The following is a 22,861-nucleotide window of genomic DNA, read 5'->3' as shown; positions in this document are numbered from 1 at the left end:
AAAGGGCCAGGGAGAGACAGACAGACAGAACAGAGAGCGCTGAAGGCTTTCCAGCCTGAGAACAGCTCTACACAGTACAACAGCCTTTTATCCTCTTTACCTGTGTGAACTCATTTAACACTCCTCTTATGTCTTCTGTCACTATTCTCTCTGCCTGACAGTCTTGGAGACTCTCAGTGCCTTTCTCAATCAACTCTCCCTTTTTTACTTTCTCAGCCATCTCGCTAGGTTAGTTGTAGCTTAGCATTTAAACGTGAAGTGCTTACAGTTTTCAGGGAATATCAACCTATGCATTAATAATTTATTGCTGGAAGTTAAAGAATTTTAACACTGAAAAACATACTTCACCTTTAAAGATCTGAGCTCAATGTAGAGCACAATGTAATTTTCTCAAATAGGAGATGTTCCTGGATCAACATCCTTTGTTGGTTCTGGAACAGCCTTCCTATCTAGAATTTACTGCCTACACCCAGTAGAATTGAAATAGTTCCTGGAAATAACATCGGAATCATATGGTTTGTCCTCTGAAGCTTGGTACTCAAGTTTGTACTGCAGTTCATCTTGTGTCTAAAAACCACCTTGTTACATCTGAAAATATAATTAAGTGCTAAAAAAGTACTTGTTACGGAGCCCCTGATAAGTGACTTTAAATTTTAGAGTAAAATGGATATTTATTTTGAGATTTGCTAAAGATCTCATTTAAAAGTGTAATTAAATTAGTCATATTTTCACAGATTAACTTTAAAGGCAGGGTAGGTAGGTTTGAGAAACTAGCAGAAAACTGCTGGATTTTGAAAGTATCCAACAGAGAAACTCCCACCCCCTCCCTTCTGGCCTCCTTCCAAAGACACGCCCCCAAAAACATGAACGTGTGATGCCGACCGCTCAGCTGGAGGACGCGTTTACCAGCGCCGAGCGGAGAGGAGCGCAGTGCATGGAGTGACATCACCGTTTTTTGCCTTGTTTGCCTGCGCTGACTGTATATGCAGGTACAGGTGGTACTGGGAATTTTGACTGCTCTTTCTCTGCCATAATTGTGAGAGTTCCTAGCTTCCGGCCGGTACGTGCCTCTCCTCTTTCGAAATGAGCGAGTCAACTGGGTGCGCGCATGTGGGCAGCTCCTGTAGCAGCAGGGGTGGTAGCCATGGTAGCGAGGGAGAGTGACAGTCCTGAGAGGACTGCAGACACTCGATTTTTATACTCTCCTTTTGAGAGTACTTACATTTTAGATATGTATTGGTATATAAAGACAGTTTAAACAAATTTGGGGAAAAGTGTTTTAGAAACAAACTGCATACCCTGCCTTTAACTGAGTTTTATAAATTGGCAAAGAATAAAATAATGCTACAGAGGTGCTCTTTCTAAGTTAACAGAACACCTGGTGTTATTGATTCCCAAAACTGTTCTCAACCATTAAGACACAGACAGGAGCAACTATTAGCAGCACGAGCAGAACCGGGGGGAGGGGTGTGATGGTGTGTGTGTGTGTGTGTATAAATGCCCTATTGGGAAACCACATTAATGTTTGCGCACGCTGCACAGAGCGGCTTCATCCGGCACTTAGCCAACAGAGAGATCAGCATGTCACCTTGGGTTTGGGGAGGGGCTTTGATTAATGGCGCACAGGCCTTTAAAAATAAAAGAGCTATTGGATTTTCAGTGTTGCTGTGTGCAAGAGCTCAGAGTGTTATTGGTGTGAATTAGATACAAGTCACAATAAGGAGAATCTGAAATTGGGAAGGAAAGCACTACATTTATCAGCTTTTCAGACCACAGCACACCATCTGCTACAGCAAGGCTAACGCTCAGAGCTCTCTGCCCCAAAGTATTTCTCTATTTATTTCCCACGCGCTCCCTCGCAGGCCATTAGAGGATGCCGATTGTTGATCTTTAATGCTGCGAGGTCAGGGAAGTAGTGGATGGAGGAGGAACTTACTATGTGTACTCGGTACATGATGCTGATTCCCAGAGTCATGAAGGGTTTGGAGAAATCAATGACCTTCTCCCTCTCAGCCGTGATGGTCAGGGCGGCCACAGCCAAGTCAGCCTTCTAAAAACACATGAAAAATAATTTGCAGCTGTCAGTGCATTTCTAGTACATAAAAATAAAATAAGAATACAATTCAGATTACATTGGTTTGGTTCAAGTAAGGGGGCATCTGGCCCCTCAGATACTTATACCAAGAGAATTTTAAACATATTTATCAACAGTGTTATTGTTAACAAAAAAAAAAAAAAAAAAAAAAAAAAAAAGTTAATTGAAATAAAGCTGAAAAAAAATATAGAAAATTAGGTAAAATTTTAAATTTAACTGAAATAAAATAATTTTTAGGTGAAGTGCTAAAATTACTAAAACTGAAATTAAAATAAAAAGTGACAAAAATCCCCCAACTAAAATTAATATGAAAACTGAAAATATTAAAACAAAGGCTAATTCAAAATATGAATATATTTAATTGTTAAATATAATTATTATAATGTTTAGAAATGTTATAATTCTAATTTAATTATATGATTAAATGTTTAATTATTAATTTAATTATTAATTAAATGTTATTTCTAAAATAAATAAAAAAGCATACTGTCACCGATTTCCCCTGTTGAACACGAAATAATTTATCAAAATATCAAAGCTTAATAATATATCCAGTATGAGGACCTGAATGACAACCCTGTAACTGTCATGAAACAGAAGGATTCACACAGGTAAAGTAATCAACAGGTTTATTTGCAGAAGTATGTGATCGCAACGATGGAAGGAGGTGAGTAACTGATGAATATAGTGTTCAGGATGGATATCTGGATGAGTAATGGTCTTATCTGTTGCAGGTTCTGAAATGGAGATTGAGGCAGATGACTGAAGGCAAATTGTACTGTTACTGGTAGGTTACTGGTAGGTAAGTGTTCTTTGAGGGAACAACAAGACCAGACAATGGTGAACTGCAGTGGGAAGAGTTATATAGTGCTGGATGATGATCAGTGAAGATTGGTGACAGGTGACAGCGATCTCTGTGATTGGGAAGTGCATGCAAGTGAGGGCCAGGGAGGATGATGGGAAATGTAGTGAGGAGGTGGTGACTAGCTGGTGACAGTGACAGTAGCCCATCTTAATTAAGTTGAATAGAGCAGGTCAAACCAGCAACAAACCAGCTTAACCACCTTAAGCTGCCATGACCTGTCTTTATACAGCTGGTAACAACTGTTTGCAGTCCAAATACCTGTATTTTGGGGAATACTGAAGGGCAAAGCTGAGTTGTGTGTGTGTGTGATGGAACATGAACACAGAAACCGGGTAGACTGTCGTGACAAATCACTTGACAGAGCATCCAGTGCTGCCGGGCATGATGCTGTGGCCGGATCCCACTAATCAAACAACACTGAAAACTGCATCTGCAAGAAATTTTTCGGTCCTGCGGGACACACTCTTACCCTCCACTGCTCTTTGTCCTCTCCAGGAGGAGGAATGATGGGATATTGGAGCTCTGCTTTAAATGAGAGAGAATCTCCGGAGAACAGATACCAGGTTATAATGTGATGTTTTAGCCTCAAGCCTGAAACCTTGAAAGTGGCAGGAGAGGCTTGTTAACCCAAAAGCCAAATTAGGAATGTTAGACACGTGATTCGAGATCTGAGAAGCGTGAGATTTATCAGCCATTAGCGCGATGGCGATCGCATCTGTTGCTTGCGCAGATCTTTCAGCACACAAGTAAAGCAGAGGAAAGAAAAAAAAACTGACAACAGTCCAGTGTTATTTTAGTATCATTGAGATCATCGAGCAATTTATTTCAAGTAACAAGTATTTTATGGTTTTAGCTTTAGTTCACTACAATAACACTGCAGCGGTCTACTTCCTCTCACCTGATTATAAAGCCAGTTATCTCATCATGTACTTCACGTTCACTGTAGCAAAAGTGATTATGGCGTGGGAAGACACACTCTTGCACGTTCCCTGAAGATTCTTTCTACAATAACAGCTTGCAGATGCACTAATCTTCAAGTGCTCTCCATAGTTCAGCTGTGGCCCACAGCTCTTCACAAACTCATGCACACTTCACTTCACACAACAAAACATCACGCTGACACACAAACAAGGAAATTACGCGGTCCCCGCTGAACAGAGATCCCTCAAACAGATGTCGTTCGTAACAGAAACAAGGACAATAACTGCCGCTCAAATATTTGACATCTCGTTACGTATTAATATTGATGACTGGACTGCACAGAGAGGAAAATTATGAGACAGAGACTCTAAATAATAAATAATGCAGTATGATATTACTCCTGCGCTCCATCCTCCCCTTCAGCTTTGACTCAATCAAAAAGTGATGCCCCCAAAAAATGAGAGAAGGCGGCAATGTCAACTCTATCACTACTGAATAAAACATTGACTTAAGTTCCCAGTGTGGCATTTCAAATTCCCTTTTCGTATTCTTCATCTGACGCGCTAGAAAAGCCTGACAGCTCGGCTCCTTTGCCACCTTTGTGTATTACTGCACTGCTTTTAGTTTTACAAGAGTTTCCAGAACATTATAAAGCAAGACCACCATGACCCCTTTGGGATTAAGAGTCCATATTTCAGGCAGAAAGTGAGCTGCTTTTGTGCAAAATCCCATCCTTCATTCAAATTTGAACCACATGGAAGGGAATATATATTAGCAGAGTTATTCAATTAGTTGTGCTGATTATAAATAAATAACCTGCAGAATACATAAATCAAACAAAATGTTAAATTATATAACACTATGTATATCTTAAGATGCACATAGTCAAGTCAAATTTTTTTTACTTACAGTTAGCATGTAAACAGACAAGCTGGCTAAATTAGCATACCAAATAAATGTTACTACATATAATTGAAGACTTTGAGTGTCAGATTTATATATTTTGTACCATATTCACATTATTATCATATTTACATAGGACTCTTTGAATTCTATAATAATGCTCAGATGTAAAAGGGAATATGGTAATAATTATCCTACATTAAATCCAACATAACTGTAGATGTCAAATATATTATACTTATTCACAGATGTACTTTGTGTAGGTTGGGTTTTCATACCATTTACATACATAACCATTTTAAAATAAAACTAAAGATTTACTATATTTTTGCTTACACCGTGAAATTACTGTATTTATATAGGTATGTGTTAGGCGAGTATTTATATTATACATAGAATTAAAATGTCCCAAAATACACTGGAGTTCGATTATTCTACTTAATTAATTAATTTAATTATATAACACTTGTTTTTTATACCTTTTAAAAATGAATTATTTTAAATTATCATGAATTATTTTAAATGTGAAAGTCACTTGTATACAGTTCATTTAATTTCACAAGGGAAATAAAATGTTCATATTACAAATGAAATGCATGACACATTCACTGTTTCTGTTACATTCAGACTTTGATGCATTTTCGTATGCAAATCTAACAGTGGATTTACACAAATCAAGTACTTGAGTAAAAGTACAGATACCTAATAAAATATTTCTCCAGTTAAAGTATAAGTACTCCAGTCCTTTTTCAATTTGACTTGAGTTCAAAAGTACTCGATTTTTAATGTTCTTAAGAATTGTAAATATATCGATGAACCATGTTTATTATTTATTACAGCCAGCACTAGTCAGACTAGTCATTACTCAGCACTAATAAGATAAGTGGAGACATTTAATAGTATTGATTTGCAAATAAGCCAACTTTATATATATTATTACTAAAACAGGGTATTATATCAAAACGTTAATCTTAAATATACTAAAATAAGTATATTATGAACGTGAAATAGTGAAATAATATACCATATAGTATTTTAAAAATGAGAAAATACATTTTCTAGCTAAATATGTGGCTACAAATACAATACAATGTACAGACTTCACATTGGGGCAAGAATGTGTTCACATTTTTAGATCAACGCTATGCAAACATATCGTTATATATCATTTGAAACTTCTACAGCAGCGGGTAAGATTGATGGATATTAATTCAGATTATTTTACCTAAAATCACCATACAGACGGTCACATACAAATGCGGACATGTCCACATTCAAGCATTACAATGGGCTTAAACAGGTCCCCCTTTTACCGCAGATTTACTTCACAAATAACTGACAGTCGTGACCTAAATATGATTTTCATTTACAATAATCAATACTAAAATTCCGCATTAGTGTCATGCACACATTCAAGCTCTGACGATATTTAGTTTCTTGGCTCATTTTGACCGGATCATTGAATCAGTGAGTTGTTGACTCGAGAACAGCAGCAATTGGATCAGTCCGATTCACAAATTAATCGTTCAGTGTGTTTTGTGAACCAAATTAATCAGGTTCAGGTTCACGAATCAGACATCGCTTGTGTCTCAGAGGGGGTGGAGATTTCTTCAGTTGTAAATAGCAAGGAGGAACAATATGTTTTTATGGAATGTAGTGGAGTAAAATGTACGATATTATGCTTTGGAATGTAGTGAAGAAAAAGTAAAAGTTTCCCAAAATAAGTACAGATACTTAAAAAAAAAAAAACTTTAGTACAGTAAACAAGTAAAAATACTTACTGAAACTTACACCCATGTTTTATGTAATAAATAACAAGATAAAGCATTACAAAAAGTCCCTCATGAGAACCAAAGAGGTAAAGAGCATCCTGTCAGAACGGGGTAACGCTTCATCTCCTTCGGTTGCCCCCCATCACCCTCTACTGTCTACAGACACTATAGCATACAATTATACTCATTGGACACTCTCAAGGTCAGCTGTATGGAGCATACTTTGAGAGAACAAATTGAGACAATAATAAGATTAGGCACTTCTTTCTTTATTTCCCTAATGGCTTTGCCCTCCATTAGCTTGTGGAATTAAGACAGATAACTTCTCAAAGCGTTCTCGTTTTTGTAGCGAGAACTTAGGCTGCAGACAAGTGCTCTGGTTTATGACCCTCTCCCCTGGAAATATATGAATATCACCGTGGCCTTTTTGTTCATTTCCAAAAATTTACATTGCTCCCTGCGGTGCCTGCCAAAAAACGGACAAATAAATCAGCAGCATGCCGTAAAGGCAGCTGCAACTGTTTTTAAACAAATAACATTTCCGCCGAAAAGGGCAAGCGTTCGTAGCTAAACAGAATTTGCAGCATGCACGATTTCCATCTCATCAACGGGATGTTAGTAGCTGTCAGAATAGGATTTATACTTTCCCGCTTCACCGAGTCTTTTTAAACACATCTATGTGTGTCTGTTATGGGATCAGATGGGCTAATTGAAATTCATTAGGACGAGGGAACTGTAACTGTTGGAGGCATAAACATGATTATTGTTGGTTAATCTGCATCACCTGTTTGGATGCAAGTAAAACAATTTTTAGTCTGGCTTTAAGGCTTCCTTGAATTATTGAAATGAGCATTTGAGAATGAATAATTCCAGGATAAAAACAAGAGGAAGCAGATTGTTTCATTCTATGTATCATAAACAGCAAAACTTTAAATGTAATTTTTGTAATTCAATGGAAATGCCTGTTTCAGGTGACAGTATATCCAAGGGTTAAACTGGGATTTTGGAGTAGGGGAACCTTTTAAAATCTTGTGGTGATTCTGGTTCCCGAGGTAAAATATGACAAGCCACTAGGACAAACAAAGTGGCAATAATGATTTATCCCGGTTTCTCAGCAAGCCATTCAACCGGCTGAAGCATCTTTTTATGTGTATTGTATACATTGCCAGATTAGAAATAACAGTAAATCACCTTAAGATGTATTTATTCTTAATCATTAAAATACGTTATAGGCGCAGTACTGTATGTAATTTTTACAGCTAGCTGTTGAAATGGTACTGCAGTCCAAATTCAAAATATTGGAGATAGTTGTTTCCTTTGCCACCTCCTCCTCAGACTTGGCGCTCACGTGGGTTGGGGTTGCCAGATTGAGGATAAGCATAAGGAATGAGTGCAATTGAAAGTGGAAAGCGACGAGCCTTACACTGTAAGTTGATCAGCTAATATATATGTTTTCAATGTTTTTGAAATGCTGAGGAATGAGAGGAAATGCTGAGGCTTTTTAGGTCAGGTAGAATCTGTGATCTCTGAACCAGTTCATTTGCTGGCTTCCAAGGCTGGAATATGCTGTGTTTTCTGCCAACTGGCAACCCAGGGTGTCAAAATACTTTTGGGTAAATAGGCAGTGGGCGGGATCAGGCAGATCAAAACAAAAACAGGCATTCCGACCTGGAACGCATGCACATTTCATGCACAGCCCCAAATTAATTTAAATGACAAATCTAAAAATGGTCAAAAGCTAAAAAATGGCCACCTTAGACTGCTATACCTTTCTTTTTAAATTATCCTACAATTAGCAAGCTAATAGTTTAGCCTAATTAAGCTTTTCAAATTACCCCCAAATTGTCACATTTTCCCATTCTTGATGTTTTCATACTTTGGTTACCAGCTTAGGTTATCTTATCCTTTTAAATTATATGTTACATAATATTTGATCATGCAGTTTAGAATCGTGAAATGTTAATTTGTGTATGTTAACATCACAAATCATATGACCAGTTAAAAATGGTAAAATTAAACATTTCCCTTACTTTAGTTATGTCCTAAATGACGCACTATGCATTATGCAGTTATACACTATGTACTATGTACACTATGCACTCAACCAATTAGTGTATGAATTTTATAAGGTGATTTTGTCATTCAACGTTGGAGTCTGATCGCCCCTCCCCCTCTGCTACGTAATTAAAGCTGCGACAGGTGAGTGCATGAAGTTTCCAACATTCCACACTTTGTTTTTTCGGGTAATTAAGCGCATCACAATTATGTTTGTAAAATTTACTTTTTTTTTTTGTGGAATTTTCAGTACTCGCACTATTTATACTACAAAACATCATAGAATGGTGCACAAGTAAGAAAAGATTTTTTGTTTAGCTACAACAATATTTAACAATAACACACTATGATTTTGATTAGGCAGCAAAGAAGGGGGATAATGCATGACACCAGAATCCAATTTAACCCCTCAGTATAACATATTTCCTTGTGATGTCACTCACCCTGCTGATGAGCTCTCCTACCATGCCCGTCCAGGTGCCATTGGCGCCCGGCACCCCGTAAACGCCATCCCCAACTAGCCGGATACGGTACTTGAACTTCAGGATATCTGCCAACTCCTTCAGCATGTCCACGCAGAAGCCCTCGTAGCGCTCGTTTCCTTCTAGTTCCTGGTGATTGGCTCTCAGCATTACATACGGATTCTCCTGTGAAGACATCATTGGCGTCACCGTCGGCACTTGCATCTAAAGAAGCTCTCAGAGCACTTCTGTAACAATCGACACACAATTTTGTGTGATAAAAGATTGTTTGAGTTGGCAAGTCACCCGAGCTATGTTTCCATCCAAAGTTGTGAAATTAACTTAATTGAGAAAAACTGGAATACTACATAAAACATTTGCGAACAAATAACCATTTCCATCCCATTGTGTTCAAGAGAACAAAATCGTCACGTCTTGGGAAACTGTTACTTATTAATAATAATTAAGAAAGTGTTAATAATTAAAATGGAAGTTGCTGCAACCTTTTTCCTACACAAAAAAATGTATTGCACCTGGATAGTCCAGTTATCCAATCATATGATTTTGTTATGGTTTTTTTGTTGCAACATGAGGAATTTATCAGGAAAACTGTAATAAATGTGCATTATTATTGGATAAAAAAAGATTATCCTCCTCACTTGAGCGAAAACAATTTTTATGCACGTTTTAAGATTTTATACGCATCTTGCCATTTTCATCCAGCGTCTTTTAATGCGATATCCCAAAATTGGAAGGAAACACAGTTTGGACACATGGGGCTCTGTGACTAATGTGAGGCCTCCAAAAGACCAAGTTCCAAATTTATCGGTTTGTTTTCTCGTGCTGCCCAAGGATTGAACAGATTTAAGAGGCAATCTGTGGTCAAAATAAAGGCTTCGTAAACATTTCATCCTACCATAATTCAATAAACATTCGCTGTTGCTCACTATTATCCACTGAGATACAGATGTCTTGCTAGTGGGGCATGTTGGTCGAGTATGTTACTGCCATTTTCAAACACTTTGCATAAATTTAACAGAACAGTGTCACCTCATACATAAACAGTCACTATAGAATGAAACCAGTCATAAAAAAGCTTTTCAAAACCACTTTTTGTTATAACTGCAAAAAAACAAAACAAAATGTGTTGCGGCAAGACAGACACTAAAGTGGGTCTGTTGTAGGCTACTTAGATTTGTTTAGCGCAGACTGGTCGACTGGAGAGGGTGTTTCATTTTCACCAGTAAATCTGACTCGCTCCACTCCGATGCTTTAAGTGGCAATCTGAAAAGCTGACGATACTTTTTAGTCTTTCGCATTGCCATGGCAACACTTTCTTCTCTTTTTTTTTACCTGCTTGTCTGGTCCTGCATCCCTGATTTTTGATGTGCCCAGTGGCCACGCTCCAGCTGGCCAGAGTACAGCAACAGCTGGGTCTTGCGGCCTGTCAGACGAGGGGGAACGTCAATGGCCATGTTCCGACACTTCAAATAAACCTGAACCCTATTAATGCGAACCGCTCATATGCATCCAAATAACACGATAAGCGTCCTTTCACCTCATTTGTATGTCCATAAAAGCCACACGCTGTATTTGCTGATGGATGTTCGCACCTTGGACCTGACGAAGCCATGGCACAAAGAGCAACCGCTTTGGCCCAGAGAGTCTGACACTCTATAAATGCAAATCCTTCCATTTTGTTCATTAACTGGTTGAATCATCCACGCATGTTACCGTCATGGCCCGCACTGACACCTCTGCGGTGGTTATTATGCAGAAAGGCACAATATAAATGCAAATTTCCATCGCTTACAGCCTGCTGGAGGCACTCAAGTATTGCAGCCGGACACTTTCTCTCAAACTAGGCTTATTAAAGAGCAGCATTTCATGGGCCAGTTGCATATTAGACGGACGGTTTCAAAGAACGGAAGCAAGCTAATAAACAGACCTTCTGGATTAAATTAATAGGTCTAAGCACTGGGCAAGAGAAGTCAATGGTTTCGGGTCATTACGTGTAGCACATAACTAGCCTCTGGTCTGATTGATGGTTGAGTTAAAGAAAAAGGAGTGATTACACATTGATGCTTCATAATCCATTATTAGCAGAATCTATGTAAAGATGGAGGAAAAGGAAGTTAACTGTGCACACACAGGACCGGGCATCGCCATCTATATGAGAAAAGGAGCTCTGGCATAAATCACGATATTATACTGAAGCTATAATGGTCAAGATAAACATTTCCCATTCTTATGTTTTCAGTTTCTGTTTAAATTACGTCACATTATTGTTAAACATGGACAGAATAAACATTTTGAGCTAGTCTTTGGTTAGCAAGCTAACAGCTTAGCCTTATAAATGACTTATCACATAATATTACAAAAATGACAAAATGGTCAAATTAAACATTTTTCTTTTGTGTTTTCAGTTAGCAATATATAGCTTAACCTTTTAAATTACATATGCCAGCTTACAATACCAAAGCTTAAAAGGGCCAAATAAAACATTTTCACTTTAATTTGTTTTCAGTTAACTTCATTAAGTAGCCTAAGCTAACATATTTTAAATTACATATCATGTAATATTACAGAAGCTACAAAATTGGCAAATTGAACCAGATTGTTTTCAGTTAACATCGCAAAGCCTTTTAATTTACATATAACTTAAAGGAGAACTCCGGTGCAAAATAACCTCGGGTGTAATAACACATTGGTAAAGACTAAATCGTTCCCTGAGATTTGTTTTCATGATAATCGAATGTAGAGTTTTATCTCTAAAAACAGTTTAGCTTATAACGCTAGTATATTGGGCATCGAGTAAGCAAAAAGAGATCGCTAGTTAATACCATTAACAAGGCTCAAAATAGCCCCACACTAACACGGCAGCATAATGAGTGTCCTTACATGCAAACCGAAGCATTGAGAACTTTGTAAGTGTATAGACAGTTTAATAAGAAGATACTTTACACAGACAGTACAGTTAGCGCATACAGACAGGAGCCATCTTGGAAAACAGTCTCGATCAGTCAAACCACGAACAAGGTGATACGTGAGCTGAACTGTGACTTGGAATCTCATATGGTCCGTTGTTTCCGGAAGAAAGCACTGAGCGCATAAGAGAAGCACTGAACGCAACAGAGAAAATAAAAAAATAAATATAATTTATCTTATCTTCAATATCTACACGTACTGTTCGCTCACCTTCGTGGTTCGATTGATTGAGACTGTTTTCCAAGATGGCTCCTGTCTGTATGCGCTAACTGTACTGTCTGTGTAAAGTATCTTCTTATTAAACTGTCTATACACTTACAAAGTTCTCAATGCTTCGGTTTGCATTTAAGGACACTCATTATGCTGCCGTGTTAGTGTGGGGCTAATTTGAGCCTTGTTAATGGTATTAACTAGCGATCTCTTTTTGCTTACTCGATACCCAATATACTAGCGTTATAAGCTAAACTGTTTTTAGAGATAAAACTCTTTATATTCGATTATCATGAAAACAAAAAAACGATTTAGTCTGTACCAATGTGTTATTACACCCGAGGTTCATTTTGCGCCGGAGTTCTCCTTTAACATTACCAAAGTTAAAATGGGCAAATAAAACATCTCTACTTTCTTTGTTTTCAGTTACCCTTCGGTTATCAAGGTACTGTAACATCTTAGTCTTTTTCACGAGTTCACACTTACATATAAGAGTAAAGGTTATGCGTATTTGGTGTGCTTGTCCGAGGACAGGGCCCCGAGCTCGGAATTTGGCCCGAACCCAGAGTATTCCCCCTCATCCCAGGTTGGGATAGGAATAGTTAGAAGTGAGGAGATGAGGTGGTGGAGGTAAGTCTGCTGTATATATATACCTCCTGATGCTAATTGAGTTGATTAAATGAATGTGTTCCTCCCGTGTTAATTATCTGAACATGCTCCTCCAGAACTTTGTTAATAAAAAAATCATTAGATCACATATCACACAATGTAGAAACTACAAATGAGCAATAAATAAAATTGTGATTTAAACAATTCCTTTTCAGCTAGCCTCTAGTCTGATAGATGATTGAGTGACAGAAAACGGAGCGACTACATATTTACATTTGATAATTGATTATTAGCAAAACTTCTGGAAAGAGGGAGGAAGTGATTGAGGAAGAGGAGCGAGGTTAATGTGAACACACAGGACCGGTCCTGGCGTATCGCCATCAATCTCAGAAATGGAGCACGGGCATCAATCAACTGAGTGAGTGCTGTTATCAGGCCAAGCAATCCTCTCTTCCGAGCTTGAATGATTCCATAAAATCTGCGGGTCACATCAGAGAAAGAAACTTTCCGTTTAATAGCGCAGACAGTGAGATTAAGGGCACTTTGAGTGTCAAGCCTGCCAAATGCAACATTCCTCACCAGTCTGGGATCTGCGGCAGATTTGATTCTATTTGTTTTCTTGGAAGGCTGTCAGCTGATGAAATCCATTTTACAAATATAGCATGGCGGCAGTCTGGTTTGGTGCGTTTGGAAAGCAAACACATTAAAGTCAATCTTACTTCAAATCAAATCTCAAAGCTTTTTGTTCAGAAAGTGAAGAAAAATTGGAATTGCGTGTTGGCATTTATCAGACAATCCCAAAAAGTGAGTTTGGTAACTGACTGGTCCACTACTACTACCTCTCATGTCTCTCTTGATTTTTTTATGGCTTACAGGGGGTGAATGAGACTGAAGATAGTCCAGACAGAACCAGCTCTGTCTGATAGCTGTCACAGAAACAGAAATTGTTCACAGAGGCTGCACATTACATGAGGATAGCGCCTCACATTTTATATTTATGAACATTTCCAATTGCTGTACGAATAAAGGCTATTTGCTTATTCTTGAACACAATAAAAGTGGTCTGTCCGCAGAAGATGGCGTGCCTGAGGTTTCATCATGAAACTGTTTCTGCAATCTCATTTCTCCATGTTTTCTGAAAGAGCACTTTATCGCCATCATCGATTACAGTGAGCATAAATTCAGCTGCTGAATGTGAGGACTCTCTTCTTTTCTTTAAGAAGATGCAGTGATACAGTATCCACTCCATATCATACTGATATTGCACCCATATAGATTAATAATACTTTGCTCTTCCTTTTTTCTAAGATGGGCTCTGAGACAATATGGGTCGGTAAAGGCTCACATGACTTTTCTCGAGGATTCAATTCAAGCATAATGTGGCTTTTGAAAAACACTGCAGATAGCATCACAGAAAGACGATTTTATAGAGTGAACGGCAAGTGAACCCAGTTTCAGAGGAAAAAGAATATGCATTTGAGCTTAGAAAAGAAAAAAGGTCCTAGCAACAGCTTTATCTGAGAAAGAAAAAGGGTTTCTGCAGGGAAAGCATTTCAAATCCACATCAAATGACAGCAAACAAAAGTTGAAAAAATATTAAACACAAATAAAACAATAACAGCCTCCTGTATTTGCACACACCGTCTGTGTTGTTTTAATATTTGAATCACTAAGGGAATTATGCAAATCGGGCATTAACTGTGTCAGGTACACAGAGTAAACCCTATACCAGCTAATATAGTAAATGGTTGAGAGACGCGCGGCGGGAGTTATGTGAAAAAAGCAGCTGAATTACCACATGCCAAAGTGGTGCAACTGTGAATTCACCTCTGGCCCCAGTACCCACTGGTTGGCAACACACCAACGTTTTTGAACCAATTACAACTACAGGGGAAACTGTGGCCAATTGTAATACACTAAATGTATTCGATCTCAAACAAGCTAGCGCTCAGCATGTGCTTAGTAGAGTTCTCTCTGTTAGAGAAAAGGAGTGTGATTGTTTCACTTTGTGAGAAAAATTATAAAATATATTTATAATTATTTTAAAATTATAATGATACTTTTAATATGATATATATATATATATATATATATATATATATATATATATATATATATATATATATATATATATATATATATATATATATATATATATATATATATATATTTCTGTCATGACAACTCTCGGAGTGATTGTTGCAATGTTGTATGTTTGGTATTGGTGGAATAGATCTGCTACACTGCTTTTATTGCTGCTGCGGCAGAGCAAATACGGGCCAATCTCCTTTTGCCAAGATAACAGCTCTGAGTTTTCTCCTATAATGCCTGATGAGTTTGGAGAACACCTGACAAGAGATCAGAGACCATTCCTCCATACAGAATCACTCCAGATCCTTCAGATTCACAGATCCATGTTGGCGCTTCTTCTCTTCAGTTCACTCCACTCATCAGGTCAGGGAACTGGGACGGTCATGGCAGAAGCTTCATTTTGTGCTCCGTTGATTTTGATGTTTGTTTTGGATTGTTGTCCTGATGGAAGATCCAACCACAGCCCATTATAAGATTTCTAGCAGAAGGCGTCAGGTTTTGATTTTTTATCTGTTGATATTTGATATAATTCACGATGCCATGTGTCTGAACAAGTCCAGGACCTCCAGCAGAAAAATATGCCCACAACAATAAAGATCCAATGGTTTATTAAATTGTACACATGGGGTACTTTTTATCCTTGTGTGCACCAAACCCATCTAGCCTGTTTGCTGCCAAAAAGCTATTTTTTTAGTTTCATCTGACCACAGAACCCTGTGCCGTTTGAAGTTCCAGTCGTGTCTGACAACTGAATATGCTGGAGTTTGTTCTTGGATGAGCGAGGAGAATTTTTCTTGAAACCCTCTCAAACAACATGTGGAGATGCAGGGGTTGTTTGATTTTTTTTTTTGTGGTAGGCTTCTGACCCCAAGACTCAACTAACTCTCCATCTGTGAACCTTGAATAGTCTTTGGCCACTCAATCTTTCCTCCTCACCGTGCATTAAGACAATATAGACACACGTCCTCTTTCGCAGATTCGTAACATCTTTAGTTGTTTGGAACTTCTTAATTATTGCCCTGATGGTCAAAATGGGGATTTTCAATTCTTTAGCTATTTTCTTACAGCCACTTTCTATTTTGTGAAGCTCAACAATCTTTTGATGCACATCAGAACTATATTCTTTGGTTTTACTCATTGTGACGGATGATTAAGGGAATTTGGCCTTTGTGTTTCCTCATATTTAAACTCCTGTGAAACAAGAAGTCAAAGCTAGACAATTTCATGTTCCTAGTTACCCTGGTGTGCTAAAAAAAAGGTCAATATTAATGGGAATACCGGTATACTTCAGAGATATTTTACTCGTAAAAAATCCTAGGGGTGCCAATAATTGTGGCCAACTGGTTTTGGAGAAAAACATTGATTTCATAATGTGATTTCCCCCCCACTTTCAATTCTTTTACTTCAATGAAAGGTTAGATTTTTGCAACTTTTTTGAATGAAAGATCAAAAGGATAAACAATGCAGAATTATTTTTTACAGCCATTTTTTATCATATTTACCAGGGGTACCATTCATTCTGACCACAACTGTATATACAGGTCGTGACTAATCGATTTGACAGCACACACACACACACACACACTCACACACACACACACACACACACACACACACACACACACACACACACACACACACACACACACACACACACACACACACACACACACACACACACACACACACACACACACACACACACACACACACACACACACACACACACACACACACACACACACACACACACACACACACAGGGCTAAAGTCAGCCTACAAAATGGCTTTTTATTTTTATAAATTAAGGCAGTTTTTAATGTAATAATCCTACTAACATTAAAAGTGGACTTCAACATTATAAAATAATTCATGACCCATTTAAACACACATTATTTCTCACAGCTAAAAGAATTATTGCTATATATAAAGGTCAGAAATTATTTAGCATTATTAATAGGTATTAAATGAGTAATATTATTCTGAGGAGTTCTCTAGTATATGCGAGGTAAAGTGAGTTCATTTTATATCATATTAAATTTAATTTAATATTATGTCTTTACCAAGTCTACCAATGGCCTTTGACCAATATATCAATGAAGAATAATTACTCAATCAAAAGACAGATTTGTGGTAGTCTGTGAGTTATGAAAGCAATGTAAAAATGTTACAAACAAACAAGAGTTTTTTGTGTTCTTAATCAAAGCACTGAAGCTCTGGCTCCCTCTGCACATGATATAATGCCAGAAACATCAAGAGCAACTACAAAAAGCCACAGAACTGTTTGTTCAGTTTAGACAGCTTTACCACTGCAAGCGAACCAGCTCTAATATACTGTCTATCCTTACAAAAATGTTAGATCTAGCCCATATCACAAGGGTAAAATTCAATCTGTGTGTTTGTGTGTGTGCTGTAACTGCAGCAATGACAGAAAGCTCAGAGCAGTAATGAAAACGCTGGTGGAATGGTCCACAGGTGCTGAGTTCTGGAGCATGTTTTCAACTGTGCAGCGTTTACTGAGATAAAACAGACTTTGCAATCAGCCGGTGATGAATGGGCCGTGATAGAGCTGAAATTGCTCTTCGGTGGCTCTTTAATGCGGCCAAAGTCTTTGTATATCTTTAAAGAGGAATACACAAATGGTGCAAACTACTCCCCAGTTCTCCTAGCTGCTACATCAAGCACATTAACAATAAAAGATCTGAGAGAAACTAATCGTTCCACCTGTATTCCACTCGTTCCTTTAGTGAGACACACACACACACGCACACCCTCCCCGACATAATCATCTCTATTTCACTTACTGCACGGCAGTTTGTTTTCAAAAACCTGCTGAAAACACCAGAATATGTTGTGTAGGATGCTGGTGTGCTGATGTTCCCACCAGACTTTTAAACAAACTGTAACTGAGGAATATTCGGAGTACTTCAAGTCGCCATGAAACGAAAATTGTGATCATCTTTTCTTCCCTATTGAGATGTATCTCCAAGTGAAACGGCTTCTCGAACAAGACGAAATGTGTCCATCGAGAGTTGATTGATATTGCTGGATCGTTGTTGTTTGCTAATTGATCTGAGACTGTGACCAATCCCACTAGCAAAGTTTTGCTGGTGGACAGCATGATTATGCTCGTCTTTTCAGCAGTTCTTATCATATCATTCATCAGTAATAAATTGTGACTTAAGAAGATTTCTCCATCTATCCTAAACAAGGCCACTTTTCACCACCTATTTGTTGGTTTTTCGAGCGCTTTATTCACCCCTCATTCTCAGTTGCTTCATTTCTCTCTCTTTTCTAGACCCAGCCAGATATGCGACATCCAGCCTAAGGCTGCGGAGAGCCTCTTTTTTTCTCATCACTATACAGTGTATGAGAAGATGAGAAAATTGCCCCCAGATAACAGCCTAGCGGATTACATCTTCAATTGGAGGTTGCTGCTCCAGGACATGCTCTCACACACATACTTGTTAGTTTCCACTCATCTCAGAGGAGAAGCATCTTTATTTAGATCAGTGCTGAACCCTGAGGTGATTAGAGAATAGACAGAAATTTTCTTGAAGCAAAAGAGTGTATGTCATTCCCAGAGGGTGTGTGTAAATCTCTTGGCTAAATCATTCGGGTGTGTCCTCTACTGAGGAACGTGAACCAGAGTGGAAAACAGGACTTACCAGGATGGTAGTTATGGTGAGAGTGGTGTTGAATAGCGTGTCTGTCACGTTAGGTGATGGAAGCTTCCTCTCCATAGACAGTCCCTGCTCTGAATGCCACTGACCGATCTGTAGGAGAAACACACTGAGAGTTATACAAAGCCTTCAAGCCAACTGTGTGTAGTAGAAGATCCAATAACATAAAGAGAGCAACCATTTAGCCTTAAAGGGATAGTTCACCCAAAGTGAGAGTTCTGTCATAATTGACTCATCGTCAAGAAATGTTAGACTGCCAAGCTCCCAAAATAACCAAAAAGCCCCATGAAAGTATCACAAAATAAGTCCATATGACCCATGCATTATATTTCATGTCTTCTGAAACCATAGATTCACACTTTGTGTGAGGCACAGACCAACTTTTAATTCATTATTCACTGAAACTTGTCCCCTACATCAATAACTCTCAAATTTTTATTGCGTTTGCACATATTCAAATATGCACTTCAAAGCGCATCATGCTAGTTTTGACAATGATGTCGAAAGGCACTGGTTCTTGCATATCACATTACTGCAACAGTTGGAATATGCAGATGTGCAAATAAATCCTGTCAATCCTGTTTTTCCTGTTAATATGTTAAATGTTGCTTTCTCCTTGCAAAATTGCCTTTATATGGCTACAAAAGACTTATATTAATATAATATTTAAGAAATAAAAGCAGGGTCAGTATCATTGTATCATTAAGGGGTAATATTTGATTTACACAGGCTTTTTTAAACTTTTGCCAGGGCAAATTTGATTATTGTTCTTGATATTGTAATAATGATTATTAATGTTGATTAATAGAATACATAAAAAAGTTTTTGTGTTTGGGGATATGGCACGTCATATTCTCGTAGGCTGCACAGACAAAACAAGCTAACAACCATTTATGAATTAGAAAATCAAGACTTAACATTGGTTATTTTAGTAGCATGAAAAACAAAAGTTATTAAAACTGGGAATAAATTATATACAGAAAGCAAACCAAGAACGTTCCTCATCATTAAAGCGATAAATGACTTCAGTCAAGCGAGAGTGCACAACTTGCACAAGACTGAAGTCATGGATCTCTTTAGTGATGGGTAACAATCTTTGCTAGCTTTGTGTATATAATTTATAAAATATACTCCCAGTGTATATAATCCCAGTTCGAAATTGTGTTTGAAAAACAAAACAAAACACCCTTTATAATCACTGAAGCTTTTACATTGTAAAATGAAAATCTTGCTTACACTGTATCTGTATTTGTTCTTTATGAGAATATGCAAGAGTGAGCGTGCACACTAAACAAATCTCCAGCGTTTTCAGAAGTGATTAATTTAAATGCCTCTGATTGGCCATTGCATTCATAAGCTCAACAGAAACATGTATGATTGATTATACTGTAATGCTTAATGCTGCAAAAAAAACAACTAAAAACTAAAAAAGAAATCGGATGGAACCTGAGCCTAAATGTAATCTAAATGTAATGCTGCAATCGCATTGTAATGACAATTATTATTTATGCTGTATTTGATTTTATATATTAATAATATTGTGCATATTTAAAGTGTATAATTTTTTTTTTAATTTTTAATCAATGTATCTTTTTTTTTCCTTTTTATTTCTTCTAATGTAAGCTTTTCATTGCATGGTGTAACCTTTACTCAGTGCGTATGACAAACTTCAATTTGATTTGGGGCATTTTGGTGGCAAAAGCCAAAAAAGCCACAAATGGTGGCTTCTTTTTTTTTTTTGTAATTCTGAAGCATAACATTCCCAGTTCCTATTTACTTTCATATTAAAAAGAGTGACCAGGATATGGTAAAATAATTCACTTGTTTGTGTTCCACAGAAGAAATAAAAAGTCATACAGCCAGGTAACAGTGAAATAAAGACAATGGAGGAAAAAATAATGACCATTTCAATTCCTGCAAGAACTATTCCTTTAAGGCTCAATGTCAGGTGGAGGAGAATGCGGAAGAGAGCTTTCGAGACACACACACACACACACACACACACACACACACACACACACACACACACACACACACACACACACACACACACACACACACACACACACACACACACACACACACACACACTTTAAAGGAAGTGGTGAAGGGACATGCGCTTAATCAGAGATGCAACAGAATGCATTCATTAACTCAATTACACCCCAATTCTCTGAAGCGAGCCAATGTCCTCATTATCATTCCGGTTTTGGCTGGCACCCCTCTGCTAGACCGCCTATATGGGGGCCACACTGCCTTTAATGGGAGGCTGAGTCTCCACCCAGCACACATGGCAGTTCTAAATCACCCATCATTTTTATTTTTTATTATAATTACGAAGCTGCATGGTTCATTGAGTCTCCTGCTTAAAGTGTTCTGCAGAGGTGCCGCTCTATTTATCTTCCCTTCGCTACCTGATCCCCAGCGTTTATGTAGACCCAAACGACACAGGGGAGGATGCTGCAGCACTGCACTGGATCTAAAATTACCTGCTCTCTGAGATACCAAGGTGTCAAGGGCCACAAACAGGGGAGAAAGTTTTTCTTCTTTTTTTTTAAGTGAATGTATAGAAGCAAAAAACAACCTAGTAGTGTTGATAAGGACTTTATGGATACTACAGCCAGAGAACCAGGAACATTTCCCTAGATCCTGCATGCATGGGTCACCTTGCATGAAATATTCCTAAAAACAAGGGCAAAATACATCTGGTCTAGCTTGACTTTTATGTTGCAAAGGAGAGCAGCTGCTCAAGATCCTCATGAGATCGCAAAATGCTGAGGATGATCCTTTTGTAAATAGCTCAACATTCTTTCAACTGTAAACCTGTTTCTCAAAGCACATTCCAAAAAAAATTCTTAATCATTACTTTTGTCTTGTTTTCCAGTTGAATTATCCTGAATACAAGATATATTTACTTGAGAAGCAAAACAGATGGAAGATATTAAGCTTTTATGCTTTCAGAGAATATATATATATATATATATATATACATATATATGATATATTCAAGTTTTGTTGCCTCATTGGCAATTTGACAATGGGATAACAAAAAGAAACTTAATTCAAGATATATTCTCTCAAAACAAGGCATTTCTTTTTTTAAAACCTTAAAAGCATACTTCTGGTCTTTAGTGACCCGGGATGTCATTCACTACTCTCCTCCTCATTAATTTTTTAAGTTAAACATAAAGCTTCTTAGTATTCCTCAATCAATTCATTATAAACAATATAACAATTCCATTCGTTTTTTTGTAAAAATTGTATAGATCTGGTGAAGAAGCTGTCAGAGATCAAAATAGTGATTTTGAAGATGTTGAAAATGATAGTTTTGAGAATATGTTTGAGATGGCGAATATGAGCCAGATGCTGAATGTAATGGGAAATGAGCTCTGACAAGGACAGTGATGAAGGTATAAAACATCTGCTCAAACTGATCCCTTCTAAGCTCCAAAAGGTACAGTAACAAAATATGCTTTATTTTATTCTTTTGTAATCGCTATTCTAATATCAGGAGAATTTTATATTATCACGACAGGTAGATATCCATCTGTGTTAGATATAGATCCGGGTCTCTAAAGACCCGAATATGTAATGATTGGCAAAACATTCAAGCATTTAAGGGTTAAGCATAAATCTAACACAATTCTGTAACATTAAAGGTGACATATTATGCCCCTTTTCACAAGATGTAATATAAATCTATGGAGTCCCCAGAATATGTCTGTGAAATTTCAGCTCAAAATACGCCCCAGATCATTTATTATAGCTTGTCAAAATGTCCCCTTTTTGGGTGTGAGCAAAAACGCTCAGTTTTTGTGTGTCTCTTTAAATGCTAATGAGCTGCTGCACCCCACCCCCCCGTTCCGAAGGCGGTCGATCCTTTACACAAGCTTTGTTCGGATACAATAACAAAACACGCAAATAATCTCACTCGTCCAAAATCTCAGAAATAAGCAGTAACGGAGTGCAGCCTTACAGAGAGACTCAGGAAGAGGTTGCAACTTTTAGACGCACCTGGACATTTCTGAATGGTTAGTGGATACATTTATGTTTGTTGTGGAGTTACATTGATTCATCTGTTTCTGGGGGATTTCCGTTGAAAATAAAATGAATCCACTGCTCTCTTGTCTCATCTGAGGCTGGGAGTCTAAATAGTGTTCTGTGCTCGTCTGTGCAGCAACGACAGAACAGTTTACATGCTTTGCTCA

The 22,861-nt window shown here is 37.7% G+C and overlaps 1 protein-coding gene across 1 annotated transcript in view; it reads right to left on the bottom strand.

Moving 5' to 3' along the window:
* Window positions 1-22,861, bottom strand: part of grik4 (glutamate receptor, ionotropic, kainate 4) — a 424,662-nt gene that overhangs the window by 26,627 nt on the left and 375,174 nt on the right. Inside the window, exons 12-14 of the mRNA XM_056263373.1 lie at window positions 18,639-18,746; window positions 9,055-9,258; window positions 1,937-2,050 (exon numbers count right to left, since the gene is read on the bottom strand). Coding sequence (XP_056119348.1) covers window positions 1,937-2,050; window positions 9,055-9,258; window positions 18,639-18,746 — 426 coding nt within the window. The remainder of the gene's footprint in view (window positions 1-1,936; window positions 2,051-9,054; window positions 9,259-18,638; window positions 18,747-22,861) is intronic.

Source organism: Rhinichthys klamathensis, unplaced genomic scaffold (assembly GCF_029890125.1).
Source record: "Rhinichthys klamathensis goyatoka isolate OS25496 unplaced genomic scaffold, OSU_Roscu_1.1 h1tg000206l_1, whole genome shotgun sequence".
NCBI lineage: Eukaryota > Metazoa > Chordata > Actinopteri > Cypriniformes > Leuciscidae > Rhinichthys > Rhinichthys klamathensis.
The sequence above is the reverse complement of the archived record's forward strand: the minus strand, read 5'-3'. Positions and strand labels throughout refer to the sequence as shown.